The following is a 20,620-nucleotide window of genomic DNA, read 5'->3' as shown; positions in this document are numbered from 1 at the left end:
GGAGTTTGGGGTGGTTTTGGGGTGGATTTGAGGTCCCAGGGTGGTTTTGGGGTCGTTTGTGGGGTGGGTTTGGGTTTGGATGGATCCTGGGGTGGTTTTGGGGTGGGTCTGGAGTCCCAGGGTGGTTTTTGGGGTGGTTTTTGGGGTGGTTTTTGGGGTGGTTTTGGGGTGGTTTTTGGGGTGGTTTTGGGGTCTCACCAGGTCCATGGGCTCGTTGCGGAGCACCCAGAGCACGGCCAGGGGGATTTGGGGTGGGTTTGGGGGTCCCGGGGTGGTTTTTGGGGTGGTTTGGGGGTCCCGGGGTGGTTTTTGGGGTGGTTTTTGGGGTGGTTTTTGGGGTGGTTTTGGGGTGGGTTTGGGGTTGGATGGAGTTTGTGGATCCTGGGGGTTTTGGGGTTGGTTTTGGGGTGGTTTTGGGGTGGTTTTGGGGTCTCACCAGGTCCATGGGCTCGTTGCGGAGCACCCAGAGCACGGCCAGCACCGTGGCCGTGGTGTTCATGGCCGGCAGCGCCGCCAGGAATTCCCGCTCGGACAGCGCGGCCTTGGAGCGCGGCGGCGGCTCCCGCATGGCCGCGGGGGCGTTCGGGGGAAACGCCGACAGCTCGAACTGAGCCCCAAAACGGGCACGGAGAGAGCCCCAAATGGCACAGAGAGAGCCCAAAAATGTCAGAGACAGAGCCTGAAATGTCCCTGAGAAACCCCAAAGGGCAGAGAGCCCAAAAATGGCACCGAGAGACCCCAAAAGGGCACAGAGAGAGCCCAAAAATGTCAGAGGCAGAGCCTGAAATGCCCCCGAGAAACCCCAAAGGGCAGAGACCCCAAAAATGGCAGAGAGAGAGCCCAAAAATGTCAGAGACAGAGCCTGAAATGTCCCTGAGAAACCCTGAAGGGTCCCAGAGAGTGACCCCAAAAATGGCAGAGAGAGACCCCAAAAGGGCACAGAGAGAGCCCAAAAATGTCAGAGGCAGAGCCTGAAATGTCCTGGAAAAACCCCAAAGGGCAGAGACCCCAAAAAGGGCAGAGAGAGCCCAAAGGGGCACAGAGAGACCCCAAAGGGGCACAGAGAGAGCCCAAAAATGTGAGAGACAGAGCCTGAAATGCCCCCGAGAAACCCCAATGGGCACAGAGAGAGACCCAAAAAAGGGCACAGAGACCCCAAAAAGGGCACAGAGACCCCAAAAAAGGGCACGGAGAGACCCCAAAGGGCAGAGACAGAGCCTGAAATGTCCCCAAGAGACTCCAAAGGGCACAGAGACCCCAAAAGGTCCCAGAGAGACCCCGAGGGCACAGAGAGAGACCCCAAAAAGGGCACAGAGACCCCAAAGGGCACAGAGAGATCCCAAAAGGTCCCAGAGAGACCCCAAAGGGCACAGAGAGACCCCAAAAAGGGCACAGAGACCCCAAAAAGGGCACAGAGACCCCAAAGGGCACAGAGAGACCCCAAAAAGGGCACAGAGACCCCAAAAAGGGCACAGAGAGAGCCCAAAAATGTCAGAGACAGAGCCTGAAATGCCCCCGAGAAACCCCAATGGGCACAGAGAGAGACCCCAAAAATGGCACCGAGAGACCCCAAAAAGGGCACAGAGAGACCCCAAAAAGGGCACAGAGAGACCCCAAAGGGCACAGAGAGACCCCAAAAATGTCAGAGCCTGAAATGTCCCTGAGAAACCCCAAAAGGTCCCAGAGAGAGACCCCAAAAATGGCAGAGAGAGACCCCAAAAAGGGCACAAAGACCCCAAAGGGCAGAGACAGAGCCTGAAATGTCCCCAAGAGACCCCAAAGGTCAGAGACCCCAAAAGGGCACAGAGAGACCCCAAAAGGGCACAGAGAGAGCCCAAAAATGTCAGAGACAGAGCCTGAAATGCCCCCGAGAAACCCCAAAGGGTCCCAGAGAGAGACCCAAAAATGGCACAGAGAGACCCCAAAGGGCACAGAGAGACCCCAAAGGGCACAGAGAGACCCCAAAAATGTCAGAGACAGAGCCTGAAACGTCCCTGAGAAACCCCAAAGGGCAGAGAGCCCAAAAAGGGCACAGAGAGATCCCAAAGGAGCACAGAGAGAGCCCAAAAATGTCAGAGACAGAGCCTGAAATGCCCCCGAGAAACCCCAAAGGGCAGAGACCCCAAAAATGGCAGAGAGAGAGCCCAAAGGGGCACAGAGAGAGCCCAAAAATGTCAGAGACAGAGCCTGAAACGTCCCTGAGAAACCCCAAAGGGCACAGAGAGAGACCCCAAAAATGGCAGAGAGAGAGCCCAAAAAGGTCCCAGAGAGCCCCAAATGGCACAGAGAGACCCCAAAAATGTCAGAGACAGAGCCTGAAACGTCCCTGAGAAACCCCAAAGGGCAGAGAGCCCAAAAAGGGCACAGAGAGAGCCCAAAAATGTCAGAGACAGAGCCTGAAATGTCCCTGAGAAACCCTGAAGGGTCCCAGAGAGTGACCCCAAAAATGGCAGAGAGAGACCCCAAAAGGGCACAGAGAGAGCCCAAAAATGTCAGAGGCAGAGCCTGAAATGTCCTGGAAAAACCCCAAAGGGCACAGAGACCCCAAAAATGGCAGAGAGACCCCAAAGGGGTACAGAGAGACCCCAAAAATGTCAGAGACAGAGCCTGAAATGCCCCCGAGAAACCCCAATGGGCACAGAGAGAGACCCCAAAAAGGGCACAGAGACCCCAAAAGGGCACAGAGAGACCCCAAAAAGGGCACAGAGACCCCAAAAATGTCCCAGAGAGACCCCAAACGTCAGAGACCCCCCCCCCCAAAACCACTGAAATCCCCTCAGACCCCCCCAAATCCCCCCCAAATACTCCAGGGTTTGGGGTCAGTGGTCACTCAGGGGTCACTGGGGGGAGGTCAGGGGTCAGTGGGGGGTCAGTGGTCACTCAGGGGTCACTGGGGGAGGTCAGGGGTCACTGGGGGGGTCAGTGGTCACTCAGGGGTCACTGGGGGGAGGTCAGGGGTCAGTGGGGGGTCAGTGGCCACTCAGGGGTCACTGGGGGAGGTCAGGGGTCACTGGGGGGTCAGTGGTCACTCAGGGGTCACTGGGGGAGGTCAGGGGTCACTGGGGGGGTCAGTGGTCACTCGGGGTCACTGGGGGGAGGTCAGTGGTCACTCAGGGGTCACTGGGGGGGTCAGGGCTCAGTGGTCACTGAGGGGGGCCAGTGGTCACACAGGTGGTCACTGGGGGGGTCAGGGGTCAGTGGTCACTGGGGGGGGTCAGGGGTTACTGGGAGGGTCCTGGGCGGGTCAGTGGTCACTGGGGGGGTCAGTGGTCACTCAGGTGGTCACTGGCGGGCCAGGGGTCACTCAGTGGTCACTGGGGGGGTCAGGGGTCACTCCTGGGGGGGGTCAGGGTTCAGTGGTCACTGGGGGGTCAGTGGTCACTCAGGGGTCACTGGGGGGGTCAGGGGTCACTCAGAGGTAACTGGGGGGGTCAGTGGTCACTGGGGGGTCAGGGGTCACTCAGGGGTCACTCAGGGGTCACTGGGGGGCCAGGGGTCACTGGGGGGTCAGGGGTCACTCAGGGGTCAGTGAGGGGTCAGGGGTCACTCAGGGGTCATGGGTCACTGGGGGGGTCAGTGGTCACTCAGGTGGTCACTGGGGGGGTCAGGGGTCACTCAGTGGTCACTCAGTGGTCACTCCTGGGGGGTCAGGGCTCGGTGGTCACCTGGCCGCTGTTGGTGGCCGCGTGGTGGGCGGAGCAGGTGTAGATGATGGTGGTGACGAAGGTGACCAGGCCGCGCACGGTGTCCAGGCGGGAGGGCACCCCTGGGGGCACAGGGGGCACCCAGCGGTCACCGGGGCAGTCACTGCCAGCCCCAGGCCCCTCTGCCCACCTGAGGGGGCACCTGAGGGGTCACTCCCCCCTCCCTGTGCCCACCTGAGCAGTCAGTGCCCACCTGAGGGGTCACCTGTGCCCTCCCTGTGCCCACCTGAGTGGTCAGTGCCCCCTGGGGGGTCACCTGTGCCCACCTGAGTGGTCAGTGCCACTCCCCTGTGCCCACCTGAGGGGTCAGTGCCCACCTGAGGGGTCAGTGCCCACCTGAGGGGTCACCTGTGCCACTCCCTGTGCCCACCTGAGTGGTCAGTGCCCACCTGAGGGGTCACCTGTGCCCTCCCTGTGTCCACCTGAGTGGTCAGTGCCCCCTGGGGGGTCCCCTGTGCCCACCTGAGGGGTCAGTGCCCACCTGAGGGGTCACCTGTGCCCTCCCTGTGTCCACCTGAGTGGTCAGTGCCCACCTGAGGGGTCACCTGTGCCACTCCCTGTGCCCACCTGAGTGGTCAGTGCCCACCTGAGGGGTCACCTGTGCCACTCCCTGTGCCCACCTGAGGGGTCAGTGCCCCCTGGGGGGTCCCCTGTGCCCACCTGAGGGGTCAGTGCCCACCTGAGTGGTCAGTGCCACTCCCCTGTGCCCACCTGAGGGGTCAGTGCCCACCTGAGGAGGCCCCCACGCCCAACTGTGTCCCCCCCATGCCCCCCCCTGTGCCCACTTGAGTGGTCAGTGCCCACCTGAGGGGTCACCTGTGCCCTCCCTGTGCCCACCTGAGTGGTCAGTGCCACTCCCCTGTGCCCACCTGAGTGGTCAGTGCCCCCCCCGTGCCCACCTGTGCCCCCCCCGTGCCCACCTGAGTGGTCAGTGCCACTCCCCTGTGCCCACCTGAGTGGTCAGTGCCCCCTCCATGCCCACCTGTGCCCCCCCCGTGCCCACCTGAGCGCCGCCGGCCCAGGAAGCCCCTCCGGAAGATCTCCCTGACCCAGGCCTGGAGCTCGGGGTCCTCCCGGACGGCGCCGTCAGAGGGGTAAAAGAGAGCCAGGAGGGCACCCACGAACCTGGGAATGGGCAAACTGGGCATACTGGGCATACTGGGGGTAGCACTGGGGTAAAAGAGAGCCAGGAGGGCACCCACGAACCTGGAAGGGGCAAACTGGGCATACTGGGCATACTGGGAGTGGCACTGGGGTAAAAGAGAGCCAGGAGGGCACCCACGAACCTGGGAATGGGCAAACTGGGCATACTGGGCATACTGGGGGTGGCACTGGGGTAAAAGAGAGCCAGGAGGGCACCCACGAACCTGGGAATGGGCAAACTGGGCATACTGGGCATACTGGGAGTGGCACTGGGGTAAAAGAGAGCCAGGAGGGCACCCACGAACCTGGAAGGGGCAAACTGGGCATACTGGGCATACTGGGGGTGGCACTGGGGTAAAAGAGAGCCAGGAGGGCACCCACGAACCTGGGAATGGGCAAACTGGGCATACTGGGCATACTGGGAGTGGCACTGGGGTAAAAGAGAGCCAGGAGGGCACCCACGAACCTGGGAATGGGCAAACTGGGCATACTGGGCATACTGGGGGTGGCACTGGGGTAAAAGAGAGCCAGGAGGGCACCCACGAACCTGGGAAGGGGCAAACTGGGCATACTGGGCATACTGGGGGTGGCACTGGGGTAAAAGAGAGCCAGGAGGGCACCCACGAACCTGGGAATGGGCAAACTGGGCATACTGGGCATACTGGGGGTGGCACTGGGGTAAAAGAGAGCCAGGAGGGCACCCACGAACCTGGGAATGGGCAAACTGGGCATACTGGGCATACTGGGGGTGGCACTGGGGTAAAAGAGAGCCAGGAGGGCACCCACGAACCTGGAAGGGGCAAACTGGGCATACTGGGCATACTGGGGGTGGCACTGGGGTAAAAGAGAGCCAGGAGGGCACCCACGAACCTGGGAAGGGGCAAACTGGGCATACTGGGCATACTGGGGGTGGCACTGGGGTAAAAGAGAGCCAGGAGGGCACCCACGAACCTGGGAAGGGGCAAACTGGGCATACTGGGCATACTGGGGGTGGCACTGGGGTAAAAGAGAGCCAGGAGGGCACCCACGAACCTGGGAATGGGCAAACTGGGCATACTGGGCATACTGGGGGTGGCACTGGGGTAAAAGAGAGCCAGGAGGGCACCCACGAACCTGGAAGGGGCAAACTGGGCATACTGGGCATACTGGGGGTGGCACTGGGGTAAAAGAGAGCCAGGAGGGCACCCACGAACCTGGGAATGGGCAAACTGGGCATACTGGGCATACTGGGGGTGGCACTGGGGTAAAAGAGAGCCAGGAGGGCACCCACGAACCTGGAAGGGGCAAACTGGGCATACTGGGCATACTGGGAGTGGCACTGGGGTAAAAGAGAGCCAGGAGGGCACCCACGAACCTGGAAGGGGCAAACTGGGCATACTGGGCATACTGGGGGTGGCACTGGGGTAAAAGAGAGCCAGGAGGGCACCCACGAACCTGGGAATGGGCAAACTGGGCATACTGGGCATACTGGGGGTGGCACTGGGGTAAAAGAGAGCCAGGAGGGCACCCACGAACCTGGGAATGGGCAAACTGGGCATACTGGGCATACTGGGAGTGGCACTGGGGTAAAAGAGAGCCAGGAGGGCACCCACGAACCTGGGAATGGGCAAACTGGGCATACTGGGCATACTGGGGGTGGCACTGGGGTAAAAGAGAGCCAGGAGGGCACCCACGAACCTGGGAATGGGCAAACTGGGCATACTGGGCATACTGGGGGTGGCACTGGGGTAAAAGAGAGCCAGGAGGGCACCCACGAACCTGGGAATGGGCAAACTGGGCATACTGGGCATACTGGGAGTGGCACTGGGGTAAAAGAGAGCCAGGAGGGCACCCACGAACCTGGGAATGGGCAAACTGGGCATACTGGGCATACTGGGAGTGGCACTGGGGTAAAAGAGAGCCAGGAGGGCACCCATCAAACTGGGAATGGGCAAACTGGGCATACTGGGCATACTGGGGGTGGCACTGGGGTAAAAGAGAGCCAGGAGGGCACCCACGAACCTGGAAGGGGCAAACTGGGCATACTGGGCATACTGGGGGTGGCACTGGGGTAAAAGAGAGCCAGGAGGGCACCCACGAACCTGGGAATGGGCAAACTGGGCATACTGGGCATACTGGGGGTGGCACTGGGGTAAAAGAGAGCCAGGAGGGCACCCACGAACCTGGGAATGGGCAAACTGGGCATACTGGGCATACTGGGGGTGGCACTGGGGTAAAAGAGAGCCAGGAGGGCACCCACGAACCTGGGAATGGGCAAACTGGGCATACTGGGCATACTGGGGGTGGCACTGGGGTAAAAGAGAGCCAGGAGGGCACCCAGGAACCTGGGAATGGGCAAACTGGGCATACTGGGCATACTGGGGGTGGCACTGGGGTAAAAGAGAGCCAGGAGGGCACCCACGAACCTGGGAATGGGCAAACTGGGCATACTGGGCATACTGGGGGTGGCACTGGGGTAAAAGAGAGCCAGGAGGGCACCCACGAACCTGGGAATGGGCAAACTGGGCATACTGGGCATACTGGGGGTGGCACTGGGGTAAAAGAGAGCCAGGAGGGCACCCACGAACCTGGGAATGGGCAAACTGGGCATACTGGGCATACTGGGGGTGGCACTGGGGTAAAAGAGAGCCAGGAGGGCACCCACGAACCTGGGAATGGGCAAACTGGGCATACTGGGGGTGGCACTGGGGGACACTGGGGACACTGGGGGACATCACTGGGGATACTGGGGGACAGTGCTGGGGACACTGGGGGACATCAGGGCCACTGGGATGGCACTGGGGGCACTGGGCATACTGGGGATGGCACTGGGGGATGTCACTGGGGGACACTGGTGATACTGGGGACACTGGGGGACATCACTGGGGATACTGGGGACACTGGGGGATACTGGGGATGTCACTGGGGATACTGGGGACACTGGGGGATACTGGGGATGTCACTGGGGATACTGGGGGACATTGCTGGGGACACTGGGGAGGGGGGAATGGGTGTCCCAAGGGTGTCCCAGGGGTGTCCGGGGGTGTCCCAGAGGTTCCCAGAGGTTCCCAGGGGTGTCCGGGGGTGTCCCAGGGGTGTCCCAGAGGTTCCCAGGGGTGTCCCAGAGGTTCCCAGGGGTGTCCCAGGGGTGTCCCAGGGGTGTCCGGGGGTGTCCCAAGGGTGTCCCAGAGGTTCCCAGGGGTGTCCGGGGGTGTCCCAGAGGTTCCCAGAGGTTCCCAGGGGTGTCCGGGGGTGTCCCAGGGGTGTCCCAGAGGTTCCCAGGGGTGTCCCAGAGGTTCCCGGGGGTGTCCGGGGGTGTCCCAGGGGGTTCCCGGGGTGTCCCAGAGGTTCCCAGAGGTTCCCGGGGGTGTCCCAGGGGTGTCCCAAGGGTGTCCCAGAGGTTCCCAGAGGTTCCCAGGGGTGTCCGGGGGTGTCCGGGGGTGTCCCAGGGGTGTCCCAGAGATTCCCAGAGGTTCCCGGGGGTGTCCCAGAGGTTCCCAGGGGTGTCCGGGGGTGTCCCAGAGGTTCCCCGAGGTTCCCAGGGGTGTCCGGGGGTGTCCCAGAGGTTCCCAGAGGTTCCCAGGGGTGTCCGGGGGTGTCCGGGGGTGTCCCAGGGGTGTCCCAGAGGTTCCCAGAGGTTCCCGGGGGTGTCCCAAGGGTGTCCCAGGGGTGTCCCAGAGGTTCCCAGGGGTGTCCCAGAGGTTCCCAGGGGTGTCCGGGGGTGTCCGGGGGTGTCCCCGCTGTCCCCACCTGCGGATGGCTCCCCACACCTTGGTGGCGTCGTGGCCGAAGTGGTGCCGGGCGGTGCCGGTGACGCCGCGGTGCCGAAGGTCCCGGGGCAGCACCAGCGAGCGCCAGCGCAGCTCCCGCAGCCCCCGGGCCACCAGGGCCAGCAGCCCCCGGCGGCCCAGGGCCACCGCCTGCGGGCACGGCGGGGACACGGCGATGGCACCCAAATCCCGGAATTCCCACCCAAATCCCGGGAAATCCCACCCAAATCCCACCCCAATCCCCCCGCTGGCCCAGGGCCACCGCCTGCGGGCACGGCGGGGACACGGCGATGGCACCCAAATCCCGGAATTCTCACCCAAATCCCGGGAAATCCCACCCAAATCCCGGGAAATCCCACCCAAATCCCACCCCAATCCCGGGAAATCCCACCCAAATCCTGGAATTCCCACCCAAATCCCACCCCAATCCCCCCGCTGGCCCCCGGGCCACCGCCTGCGGACACGGCGGGGACACGGCGATGGCACCCAAATCCCGGAATTCCCACCCAAATCCTGGGAAATCCCATCCAAATCCTGGGAATTCCCACCCAAATCCCGGGAAATCCCACCCAAATCTCGGGAAATCCCACCCAAATCCTGGGAAATCCCACCCAAATCCCGGAATTCCCACCCAAATCCCGGGAAATCCCACCCAAATCCCGGGAAACCCCACCCAAATCCTAGGAATTCCCACCCAAATCCCGGGAAATCCCACCCAAATCCTGGGAAATCCCGCCCAAATCCCGGAATTCCCACCCAAATCCTGGGAAATCCCACCCAAATCCCGGGAAACCCCACCCAAATCCCGGAATTCCCACCCAAATCCCGGGAAATCCCACCCAAATCCTGGGAAATCCCACCCAAATCCCGGAATTCCCACCCAAATCCCGGGAAATCCCACCCAAATCCTAGGAATTCCCACCCAAATCCCACCCAAATCCCAGAAATTCCCACTCAAATCCCAGCAAATCCCACCCCAGTCCCGGCAATTCCCACCCAAATCCGGACCCCCCCCAATCCCTTCGGGACCCCCCCAAGACCCCCCAGACCCCTCCCCCATTTCCCTCGTACCCCCCCCCTCCCCGTTTTTACCCCATTGAAGCCCCCAGACCCCCAGAACCCCCCCAGACCCCCCCTCATTACCAACCCCATCAAAGCCCCCAGACCCCCCCAGATCCCCCGAAGACCCCCAAAGCCCCCCGGACCCCCCCAGACCCCTGGATCCCCCCCCGGTACTGACGCCATTGAAGCCCCCAGACCCCCCCTCATTACTGACCCCATTGAAGCCCCCAGACCCCCCCAGACCCCCCCAGACCCCCAGACCCCACCTCATTACTGACCCCATTGAAGCCCCCAGACCCCCCCAGACCCCCCCAGACCCCCAGACCCCACCTCATTACTGACCCCATTGAAGCCCCCCGGACCCCCCCAGACCCCCCCTTGTTACCGACCCCACTGAAGCCCCCAGACCCCCAGAACCCCCCCGGTACTGACCCCATCAAAGCCCCCAGACCCCCCCTCATTACCAACCCCATCGAAGCCCCCAGACCCCCCCGTTACCGACCCCATTGAAGCCCCCAGACCCCCCCAGACCCCCCCAGACCCCCAGACCCCACCTCATTACCGACCCCATCGAAGCCCCCAGACCCCCGGAAACCCCCAAGACCCCATTGACCCCCCCGTTACTGACCCCACTGAAGCCCCCAGACCCCCAGAACCCCCCAAGACCCCCAGACCCCCCCTTGTTACCGACCCCACTGAAGCCCCCAGACCCCCAGAACCCCCCCGGTACTGACCCCATCAAAGCCCCCAGACCCCCAGACCCCACCTCATTACCAACCCCATCGAAGCCCCCAGACCCCCGGAACCCCCCAAGACCCCCAGACCCCCCCCCATTACCAACCCCATCGAAGCCCCCAGACCCCCCCCCCCCGTAACCAACCCCATCGAAGCCCCCAAAGACCCCCAGACCCCCCCAGATCTCCCCGGACCCCCCCCATTACCGACCCTGTCGAACCCCTCAGACCCCCCAGACCCCCCCAGGACCCCCCGGACCCCCCCCCATTACCGACCCTGTCGAAGACCCCCCCGGGGTTGAGGAGGAAGCGCCGGGCGAGGGCCCCGATCTGCACCGTGAAGCGGGTGTGGGGCACCAGCAGCTGGGGGGGCACGGGGGGCACCGGGTGAGGGGGGGGCACCGAGAAATGGGGAGGGGGGCATGGGGGGGCACGGGGAGAGGGGGGGGCACGGGGGGCACCGGGAATTGGGGAGGGGGCACCGGGAAATGGAGGGGGGCACGGGGGGGCACAGGGTGAGGGGGGCAACGGGAAATGGGGAGGGGGCACCAGGAATTGGGGAGGGGGCACCGGGAAATGGGGAGGGGGCACCAGCAGCTATGGGGGGCACGGGGGGCACGGGGGGGGGGGCACAGGGTGGGGGGCAACGGGAAATGGGGAGGGGGCACCATGAACTGGGTGTGGGGCACCAGCAGCTGGGGGGGGGGGCACGGGGGGCACGGGGTGAGGGGGGGCACCGGGAAATGGGGAGGGGGCACCAGGAAATGGGGGGGGGCACGGGGGGCACTGGGAAATGGGGGGGGGCACAGGGTGGGAGGGGGCACCGGGAAATGGGGAGGGGGCACCGGGAAATGGGGGGGACACGGGGGGGCACAGGGTGGGGGGGGGGGGGCACAGGGGGGGCACAGGATGAGGGGGGGCACCGGGAATTGAGGAGGGGGCACCAGGAATTGGGGAGGGGGCACCGGGAAATGGGGAGGGGGCACAGGGGGGGCACCAGGAATTGGGGAGGGGGCACCGCGAATGAGGCGGGGGGGGCACCAGGAATTGGGGAGGGGGCACCGCGAATGAGGCGGGGGGGGGGCACAGGGAATTGGGGAGGGGGCACGGGGTGAGGGGGGGCACAGGGGGGGTTCCCGGGATTTTTTGGGAACGGGGTTTTGGGGTTTTTTTTTTGGGTCGAGCTTTTCTTGTCGGGATTTTTTGGGGCGGGGGAGGGGCGGGGTTTGGGGGTACCTTAAAGAGGGGGTTCGGGGGGGGGGCACCTTCCCCTGGGACCCCCCCCCACCCCAAAACACACCCGGGGGGGTCCCCAAATCTCGAGGGTTTTCTTAGGACAGGATTTTTTAAGCTTGGCTTTTTTCAGGCGAGGTTTGGGGTTTAGGACGGAGCTTTTCGGGTGGGGTTTTTTTGTTTGGGGGGGTTTGGGGTACCCTGAAGAGGGGGTTCGGGGGGGGGCACCTTCCTCTGGGACCCCCCCCCCCCACCCCAAAAAACACCCGGGGGGGTCCCCAAATCTCGGGGGTTTTTTTGGGTGGGTGAGGGGATTTTTTTTAGGGCGGTTTGGGTTTAGGATGGAGCTTTTCGAGTGGGGTTTTTTTTGTTTGGGGGGGCGGTTTTGGTTTTGGGGTACCTTGAAGACGGGGTGCTGGGGGGGCAGCTGGCGGAGGGTGGCCAGGGCGAACACCTCACCCAGCAGGTGAGCCCGCAGCAGGTGCGTGAGCCCCTCGTGCACGTGGAACTCGGCGCTGCGCACCCAGGCCTTGGCCAGAGCCCAGAGCCACGGAGGGTCCCCGGGCAAGAAAATGGGCGAGTCGGGACCTGGATGCTGAGAGAGCTGCGGGGGGAACCCCAAAATGGTCATGGGGGTACCCGGGAATTCACTGGGAAGCCCAAAAGGTTCCTAAAGGACCCCAAAATGGTCATGGAATACCCCAAAATGGTCATGGGGACACCCGGGAATTCACTGGGAAGCCCTAAAGGTTCCTAAAGGACCCCAAAATGGTCATGGGGACACCCGGGAATTCACTGGGAAGCCCTAAAGGTTCCTAAAGGACCCCAAAATGGTCATGGGGATACCCAGGAATTCACTGGGAACCCCAAAAAGTTCCTAAAGGACCCTAAAATGGTCATGGGAGACCCAGAAATGGTCATGGGAAACCCCCAAATGGTCATGGGAGACCCCAAAATGGTCATGGGAGACCCCAAAATGGTCATGGGGATACCTAGGAATTCACTGGGATCCCCTAAAGGTTCCTAAAGGACCCCAAAATGGTCATGGGACACCCAGGAATGGTCATGGGGAACCCTAAATGGTCATGGAAGACCCCAAAATCATGATAGGAAACCCTAAATGGTCATGGAGAACGCCAAAATGGTTATGGGGACACCCAGAAATTCACTGGGAAGCCCAAAAGTTTCCTAAAGGACCCCAAAACGGTCATGGGACACCCAGAAATGGTCATGGGGAACCCCAAAATGGTCATGGGGATACCCGGGAATTCACTGGGAACCCCAAAAGGTTCCTAAAGGACCCCAAAATGGTCATGGGGACACCCAGAAATGGTCATGGGAAACCCTAAATGGTCATGGGAGACCCCAAAATGGTCATGGGAACTCCAAAATGGTCATGGGGATACCCAGGAATTCACTGGGATCCCCTAAAGGTTCCTAAAGGACCCCAAAATGGTCATGGGGACACCCAGAAATGGTCACGGAGAACCCCAAAATGGTCATGGAATACCCCAAAATGGTCATGGGGATACCTGGGAATCCACTGGGAAGCCCTAAAGGTTCCTAAAGGACCCCAAAATGGTCATGGGAGACCCCAAAATGGTCATGGAATACCCCCAAATGGTCATGGAGATACCCAGGAATTCACTGGGAACCCCAAAAAGTTCCTAAAGGACCCCAAAATGGTCATGGGGACACCCGGGAATGGTCATGGGAAAGCCCAAAAAAAATCATGGGAACCCCAAATGGTCATGGGGAACCCCAAAATGGTCATGGGGATACCCGGGAATCCACTGGGAACCCCTAAAGGACCCCAAAATGGTCATGGGGACACCCGGGAATGGTCATGGGAACCCCAAAATGGTCATGGGGATACCCGGGAATTCACTGGGAACCCCTAAAGGACCCCAAAATGGTCATGGGAGACCCCAAAATGGTCATGGGAAAGCCCAAATATTCATAGGAAACCCTAAATGGTCATGGGGAACCCCAAAATGGTCATGGGGACACCCAGAAATGGTCATGGAGAACCCCAAAATGGTCATGGGAGACCCCAAAATGGTCATGGGGATACCTGGGAATTCACTGGGAAGCCCTAAAGGTTCCTAAAGGACCCCAAAATGGTCATGGGGATACCCGGGAATGGTCATGGGAAAGCCCAAAAAAAATCATGGGAACCCCAAAATGGTCATGGGGACACCCAGAAATGGTCATGGAGAACCCCAAAATGGTCATGGGGATACCCGGGAATTCACTGGGAACCCCTAAAGGACCCCAAAATGGCCATGGGACACCCAAAAATGGTCATGGGAAACCCAAAATGGTCATGGAGAACCCCAAAATGGTCATGGGGATACCCGGGAATTCACTGGGATCCCCTAAAGGTTCCTAAAGGACCCCAAAATGGTCATGGAATACCCCAAAATGGTCATGGGAAAGCCCAAATGGTCATGGGGTCACCCAGGAATTCACTGGGAACCCCAAAAGGTTCCTAAAGGACCCCAAAATGGTCATGGGGACACCCAGGAATGGTCATGGGAAAGCCCAAAAAAAATCATGGGAACCCCAAAATGGTCATGGGGAACCCCAAAATGGTCATGGGGATACCCGGGAATCCACTGGGAACCCCTAAAGGACCCCAAAATGGTCATGGGAGACCCCAAAATGGTCATGGGAAAGCCCAAATATTCATAGGAAACCCTAAATGGTCATGGAATACCCCAAAATGGTCATGGGGACACCCAGAAATGGTCACGGAGAACCCCAAAATGGTCATGGAATACCCCAAAATGGTCATGGGGATACCCGGGAATTCACTGGGAACCCCTAAAGGTTCCTAAAGGACCCCAAAATGGTCATGGGAGACCCCAAAATGGTCATGGGAAACCCTAAATGGTCATGGGAGACCCCAAAATCATGATAGGAAACCCTAAATGGTCATGGAGAACGCCAAAATGGTCATGGGGACACCCAGAAATTCACTGGGAAGCCCAAAAGGTTCCTAAAGGACCCCAAAATGGTCATGGGGACACCCAGAAATGGTCATGGAGAACCCTAAATGGTCATGGGAGACCCCAAAATGGTCATGGGGATACCTGGGAATTCACTGGGATCCCCTAAAGGTTCCTAAAGGACCCCAAAATGGTCATGGGAGACCCCAAAATGGTCATGGGGACACCCGGGAATTCACTGGGAAGCCCTAAAGGTTCCTAAAGGACCCCAAAATGGTCATGGGGATACCCAGAAATGGTCATGGGGAACCCTAAATGGTCATGGGAGACCCCAAAATCACCAGAGGAAACCCCCAAATGGTCATGGGGAACCCCAAAAGGTTCAGGCCCCCCTCATTCTCAGCCCCTCCTGTTTCAGATTCCCCCCCATTTTTGGGGTCTCCCCCCATTTTTTGGGGTCTCCCCTCATTTTTCGGGTTCTCCCCCCATTTTTGGGGTCCCCCCACCATTTTTGGGGTCCCCCCGGCTTTTTGGGGTCCCCCAGGATGGGATAGGAGCCACTTTCCCCCCCAGACCCCCCCATTCCCAGTGGGAATCTCCCCCACTCTCAGCACCCCATTTTTGGGTTCTCCCCCCATTTTTCGGGGTCTCCCCCCAATTTTGGGGTCCCCCCTCCATTTTTGGGGTCCCCCCGGCTTTTTGGGGTCCCCCAGGATGGGATAAGAGCCGCTTTCCCCCCTAGACCCTCCCATTCCCAGTTGGAATCCACCCCCACTTGGGAAATCCTCCAATTTTTTGGGTTCTCCCCCCATTTTTCGCGGTCCCCCCTCCATTTTTGGGGGTCCCCCCTCAATTTTTGGGGTCCCCCCACCATTTCTGGGGTCCCCCCGGCTTTTTGGGGTCCCCCAGGATGGGATAGGAGCCACTTTCCCCCCCAGACCCCCACATTCCCAGTGGGAATTTCCCCCACTCTCAGCACCCCATTTTTGGGTTCTCCCCCCATTTTTCGGGGTCTCCCCCCAATTTTGGGGTCCCCCCTCCATTTTTGGGGTCCCCCCGGCTTTTTGGGGTCCCCCAGGATGGGATAAGAGTCCCTTTCCCCCCCCCAGACCCCCCACTCCCAGTTGGAATCCACCCCCACTTGGGAAATCCCCCCACCCTCAGCCCCCCATTTTTCGGGTTCTCCCCCCATTTTTCGGGTTCCCCCCTCAATTTTGGGGTCCCTCCCTCCATTTTTGGGGTCCTCTCCCCCATTTTTGGGGTCCCCCCGGCTTTTTGGGGTCCCCCAGGATGGGATAGGAGCCACTTTCCCCCCCAGACCCCCCCATTCCCAGTGGGAATCTCCCCCACTCTCAGCACCCCATTTTTGGGTTCTCCCCCCATTTTTCGGGGTCTCCCCCCAATTTTGGGGTCCCCCCTCCATTTTTGGGGTCCCCCCGGCTTTTTGGGGTCCCCCAGGATGGGATAAGAGCCGCTTTCCCCCCTAGACCCTCCCATTCCCAGTTGGAATCCACCCCCACTTGGGAAATCCTCCAATTTTTCGGGTTCTCCCCCCATTTTTCGCGGTCCCCCCTCCATTTTTAGGGGTCCCCCCTCCATTTTTGGGGTCCCCCCGGCTTTTGGGGTCGCACCTGGATGGCGAGGGGCCGCAGTTCCCCGTCGGGGCGCTGGTGCAGGAGGCAAAGGGGGGCGGCCACGAAGGTGGGGCGGCCGTCGATGAGGGCGGTGGGGAGCCCATCGAGCACCCCATAATCGGCCAGGTAAATGTTCCCCGCCTGGGGGGGACACCGGGGGGGTCACCCCAAAAATCCTAGGGCACCCCAAAATCCAGCGGGGCACCCCAAAATCCTGGGGACAACCCCAAGATCCTGGGAATAACCCCCAAAAATTTGGGGGAGACTCCAAATCCCAACACCCCAGAATCGGCCAGGGGAGTGTTCCCCGCCTGGGGGGGGGGGGGCACCCCAAAAATCCGGGGGCAGCCCAAAATCTGGGGCACCCCAAAATCCTGGGGTCCCCAACCTCTCTGGGACCCCCCCAAACATCTGGGGCACCCCAAATCCTGGGATCCCCCCCAATCCTGGGATCCCCCCAAATCCCGGGACCCCCCCAAACACCTGGGACCCCCCCAAATACTTGGGACCCCCCCAAACCCTGGGGTCCCCCAAATCCTGGGACACCCCAAATCCTGGGACACCCCAAATACTTTGGACACACCCAAATACTTGGGACCCCCCCAAATTCTGGGGTCCCCACCCTCCCTGGGACCCCCCAAATCCTGGGGTTACCCCAAATCCTGGGACCCCCCAAATCCTGGGACCCCCCCAAATCATGGGACTTCCCAAACACCTGGGACCCCCCCAAATCCTGGGGTCCCCACCCTCCCTGGGACACCCCAAATCCTGGGGTTACCCCAAATCCTGGGACCCCCCAAATCCCGGGACCCCCCCAAACACCTGGGACCCCCCCAAATACTTGGGACCCCCCCAAACCCTGGGGCCCCCCAAATCCTGGGACACCCCAAATCCTGGGACTCCCCCAAATACTTTGGACACACCCAAATACTTGGGATCCCCCCCCAAATGTGGGGTCCCCACCCTCCCTGGGACCCCCCAAATCCTGGGACACCCCAAATACTTTGGACACACCCAAATACTTGGGACCCCCCAAATCCTGGGACACCCCCAAACACCTGGGACCCCCCCAAATTCTGGGGTCCCCACCCTCCCTGGGACACCCCAAATCCTGGGACACCCCAAATACTTGGGACACCCCAAATCCCGGGACCCCCCCCAAACACCTGGGACCCCCCCCAAACACCTGGGACCCCCCCAAATACTTGGGACCCCCTCAAACCCTGGGGTCCCCCAAATTCTGGGACACCCCAAATCCTGGGACACCCCAAATACTTCGGACACACCCAAATACTTGGGACCCCCCAAATCCTGGGGTCCCCACCCTCCCTGGGACCCCCCAAATCCTGGGACACCCCAAATCCCGGGATCCCCCCAAACACCTGGGACCCCCCCAAATACTTGGGACCCCCCCAAACCCTGGGGTCCCCCAAATCCTGGGACACCCCAAATCCTGGGACACCCCAAATACTTTGGACACACCCAAATACTTGGGACCCCCCAAATCCTGGGACACCCCCAAACACCTGGGACCCCCCCAAATTCTGGGGTCCCCACCCTCCCTGGGACACCCCAAATCCTGGGAGACCCCAAATACTTGGGACCCCCCCCAAATCCTGGGGTCCCCACCCTCCCTGGGACACCCCAAATCTTGGGGTTACCCCAAATCCTGGGACACCCCCAAACGCCTGGGACCCCCCCAAATCCTGGGACACCCCAAATTCTGGGACATCCCAAATCCTGGGACCCCCCCAAACACCTGGGGCCCCCCAAATCTTGGGACACCCCCAAATACTTCGGACACCCCCCAAATACTTGGGACCCCCCAAATCCTGGGGTCCCCACCCTCCCTGGGACACCCCAAACACCTGGGGTTACCCCAAATCCTGGGACCCCCCAAATCCCGGGACCCCCCCAAACACCTGGGACCCCCCCAAATACTTGGGACCCCCCCAAATTCTGGGGTCCCCACCCTCCCTGGGACACCCCAAATCCTGGGAGACCCCAAATACTTGGGACCCCCCCCAAATCCTGGGGTCCCCACCCTCCCTGGGACACCCCAAATCCTGGGGTTACCCCAAATCCTGGGACCCCCCAAATCCTGGGGTCCCCACCCTCCCTGGGACACCACCCAAATCATGGGACCCCCTAAATCATGGGACCCCCCCAAACGCCTGGGACCCCCCCAAATACTTGGGACCCCCTCAAACCCTGGGGTCCCCCAAATCCTGGGACCCCCCCCAATCCTGGGGTCCTCACCTTCCCTGGGACCTCTCCAATCCTGTGGTTCCACCCCCCCCCCCCCATTTCCTGGTTCCCCTCCCGGATTTGGAGTTTTTGGGATTTTTTGGGGTGTTTTTGGGGTTTTTTTTGGGTTTTTGGGGTGCCGGGGGTCGCTCACCTCCATCTCCCTGCCCAGGGAGGTGCCGGGGCCGAGGCTGGGGGCCACCATCGGGGGGGTGACGGGGAAGTTGGGGGGCAGGCGGGGGCAGCGGCGCAGCAGGACGGGGTTCACCCCGCTCAGGAACTGCTCCCCGAAAAACGCGTCCTCCTGCCAGTGCTGCACCACGTACTCTGGGGGGCACGGGGACACTTGGGGACACCTCGGGGCACCTGGGGACACCTGGGGGGCACTTGGGGGGCACTTGGGGGCAGCTGGGGGACATCTGGGGGCACTTGGGGGCACTTGGGGGCACCTTGGCGACGCTTGGGGGCACCTGGGGACACCTGGGGGACACCTGGGGGCACCTGGGGGCACCTGGGGACACTTGGGGATACCTCAGGGACACCTGGGGGCACCTCGGGACCCCCCCTGACCCCTTCATGTCCCCCCCCCCCGGGGATCCCCCAAATTCCTGGGACACCCCCAGGTTCCCTCCAACGTCCCCTCAGTTCCCTCTGGTGACTCCGTGTGTGTCCCCCCAATGTCCCCGATGTCCCCAATACCCCCAGACCCCCCCCCCCCAGTGTCCCCCCATGTCCCCAATATCCCAAATCCTCCCAATCCCCCTCCAACGTCCCCAATGCCCCAAGACCTCCCCATGGCCCTGCTGTCCCCGATGTCCCAAATCCCTCCAAGATCCCAAATCCCCACCAACCCCCACAATGTCCCCACAATGTCCCCACAATGTCCCAATGTCCCTGCTGTCCCCAATACCCCCAGACCCTCCAATGTCCCCAATGCCCACAAGGTCCCCAGTCCCCCCAGTGACCCCAAGACCCCAATGCCCCCAATGTCCCCAATGTCCCCAATGCCCCCAGACCCCCCAATGTCCCCAATGTCCCCAATGCCCCCAATACCCCCTAATGTCCCCAATGTCCCTGCTGTCCCCAATGTCCCCAATACCCACAATGCCCCCAATGTCCCCAATACCCCCAAGACTCCCCAATGTCCCCAATCCCCCCAATGCCCCCAGACCCCACAGTGTCCCCAATGCCCCCAAACCCACCAATGTCCCCAACCCCCACAATGTCCCAATGTCCCCAATGCCCCTGCCATCCCAAGTCCCCAGTGTCCCCAATGTCCCCACTGTCCCTGCTGTCCTGTGTCCCCAGTGTCCCCAATGTCCCCAGTGTCCCCAATACCCCCATGTCCCCACTGTCCCCCATGTCCCTGCTGTCCCCACTGTCCCCAATACCCCCACTGTCCCCACTGTCCCTGGTGTCCCCAGTGTCCCCAATACTCCCAATGTCCCCAATGTCCCCGCTGTCCCCCATGTCCCTGCTGTCCCCCATGTCCCCAATGTCCCCACTGTCCCCAATGTCCCTACTGTCCCCAATGTCCCCACTGTCCCCCATGTCCCTGCTGTCCCCCACTGTCCCCAATGTCCCCACTGTCCCCCATGTCCCCACCAGTGACGGGGGTGTGGAAGCAGCGGAACACGCGTGTCATGGCCTCCACGCTGGGCCAGGAGCTGGGCCGGGCCAGGAACCCTCGCAGCTTGGCCTCCAGGTTCCTGGGGGGGACATTGAGGGGACATTGGGGACAGCGGGGGGACAGGAGGGCATTGGGGTCACACGGCAGCACTGGGGACTTGGGGGGACATGGGGACATTGGGGACTTGGGGGACACAGGGACTTGGGGGGCCTTGGGGACATGGGGACAGTGGGGGCTTGGGGGGACATTGGGGACAGTGGGGATATTGGGGATATTGGGGGGACATCGGGACATTGGTCACAGGGACATTGGGGACTTGGTGGGGACATGGGGACATTGGGGTGGCATTGGGGACATTGGGGTGCTCACAGGGACACTGGGGACTTGGCAGGGACATGGGGACATTGGGGTGGCATTGGGGACATTGGGGACTTGGGGGAACATTGGGGGGACACTGGGGACAGTGGGGGGACATTGGGGGGACACTGGGGAGTGGGGGGGGACATGGGGTGGTCACAGGAACATTGGGGACT

The 20,620-nt window shown here is 61.5% G+C and overlaps 1 protein-coding gene across 1 annotated transcript in view; it reads right to left on the bottom strand.

The window, feature by feature from the left end:
• Window positions 1-20,620, bottom strand: part of LOC309584526 (polyunsaturated fatty acid lipoxygenase ALOX8-like) — a 36,256-nt gene that overhangs the window by 7,194 nt on the left and 8,442 nt on the right. Inside the window, exons 7-15 of the mRNA XM_082300570.1 lie at window positions 20,063-20,166; window positions 18,612-18,784; window positions 16,208-16,351; window positions 12,026-12,229; window positions 10,669-10,755; window positions 8,577-8,746; window positions 4,708-4,829; window positions 3,666-3,766; window positions 437-607 (exon numbers count right to left, since the gene is read on the bottom strand). Coding sequence (XP_082156696.1) covers window positions 437-607; window positions 3,666-3,766; window positions 4,708-4,829; window positions 8,577-8,746; window positions 10,669-10,755; window positions 12,026-12,229; window positions 16,208-16,351; window positions 18,612-18,784; window positions 20,063-20,166 — 1,276 coding nt within the window. The remainder of the gene's footprint in view (window positions 1-436; window positions 608-3,665; window positions 3,767-4,707; window positions 4,830-8,576; window positions 8,747-10,668; window positions 10,756-12,025; window positions 12,230-16,207; window positions 16,352-18,611; window positions 18,785-20,062; window positions 20,167-20,620) is intronic.

The sequence above is a fragment of the Coloeus monedula genome (assembly GCF_965178545.1).
Source record: "Coloeus monedula genome assembly, chromosome: 40".
NCBI lineage: Eukaryota > Metazoa > Chordata > Aves > Passeriformes > Corvidae > Coloeus > Coloeus monedula.
This window is presented reverse-complemented; position numbering and strand designations above follow the sequence as displayed.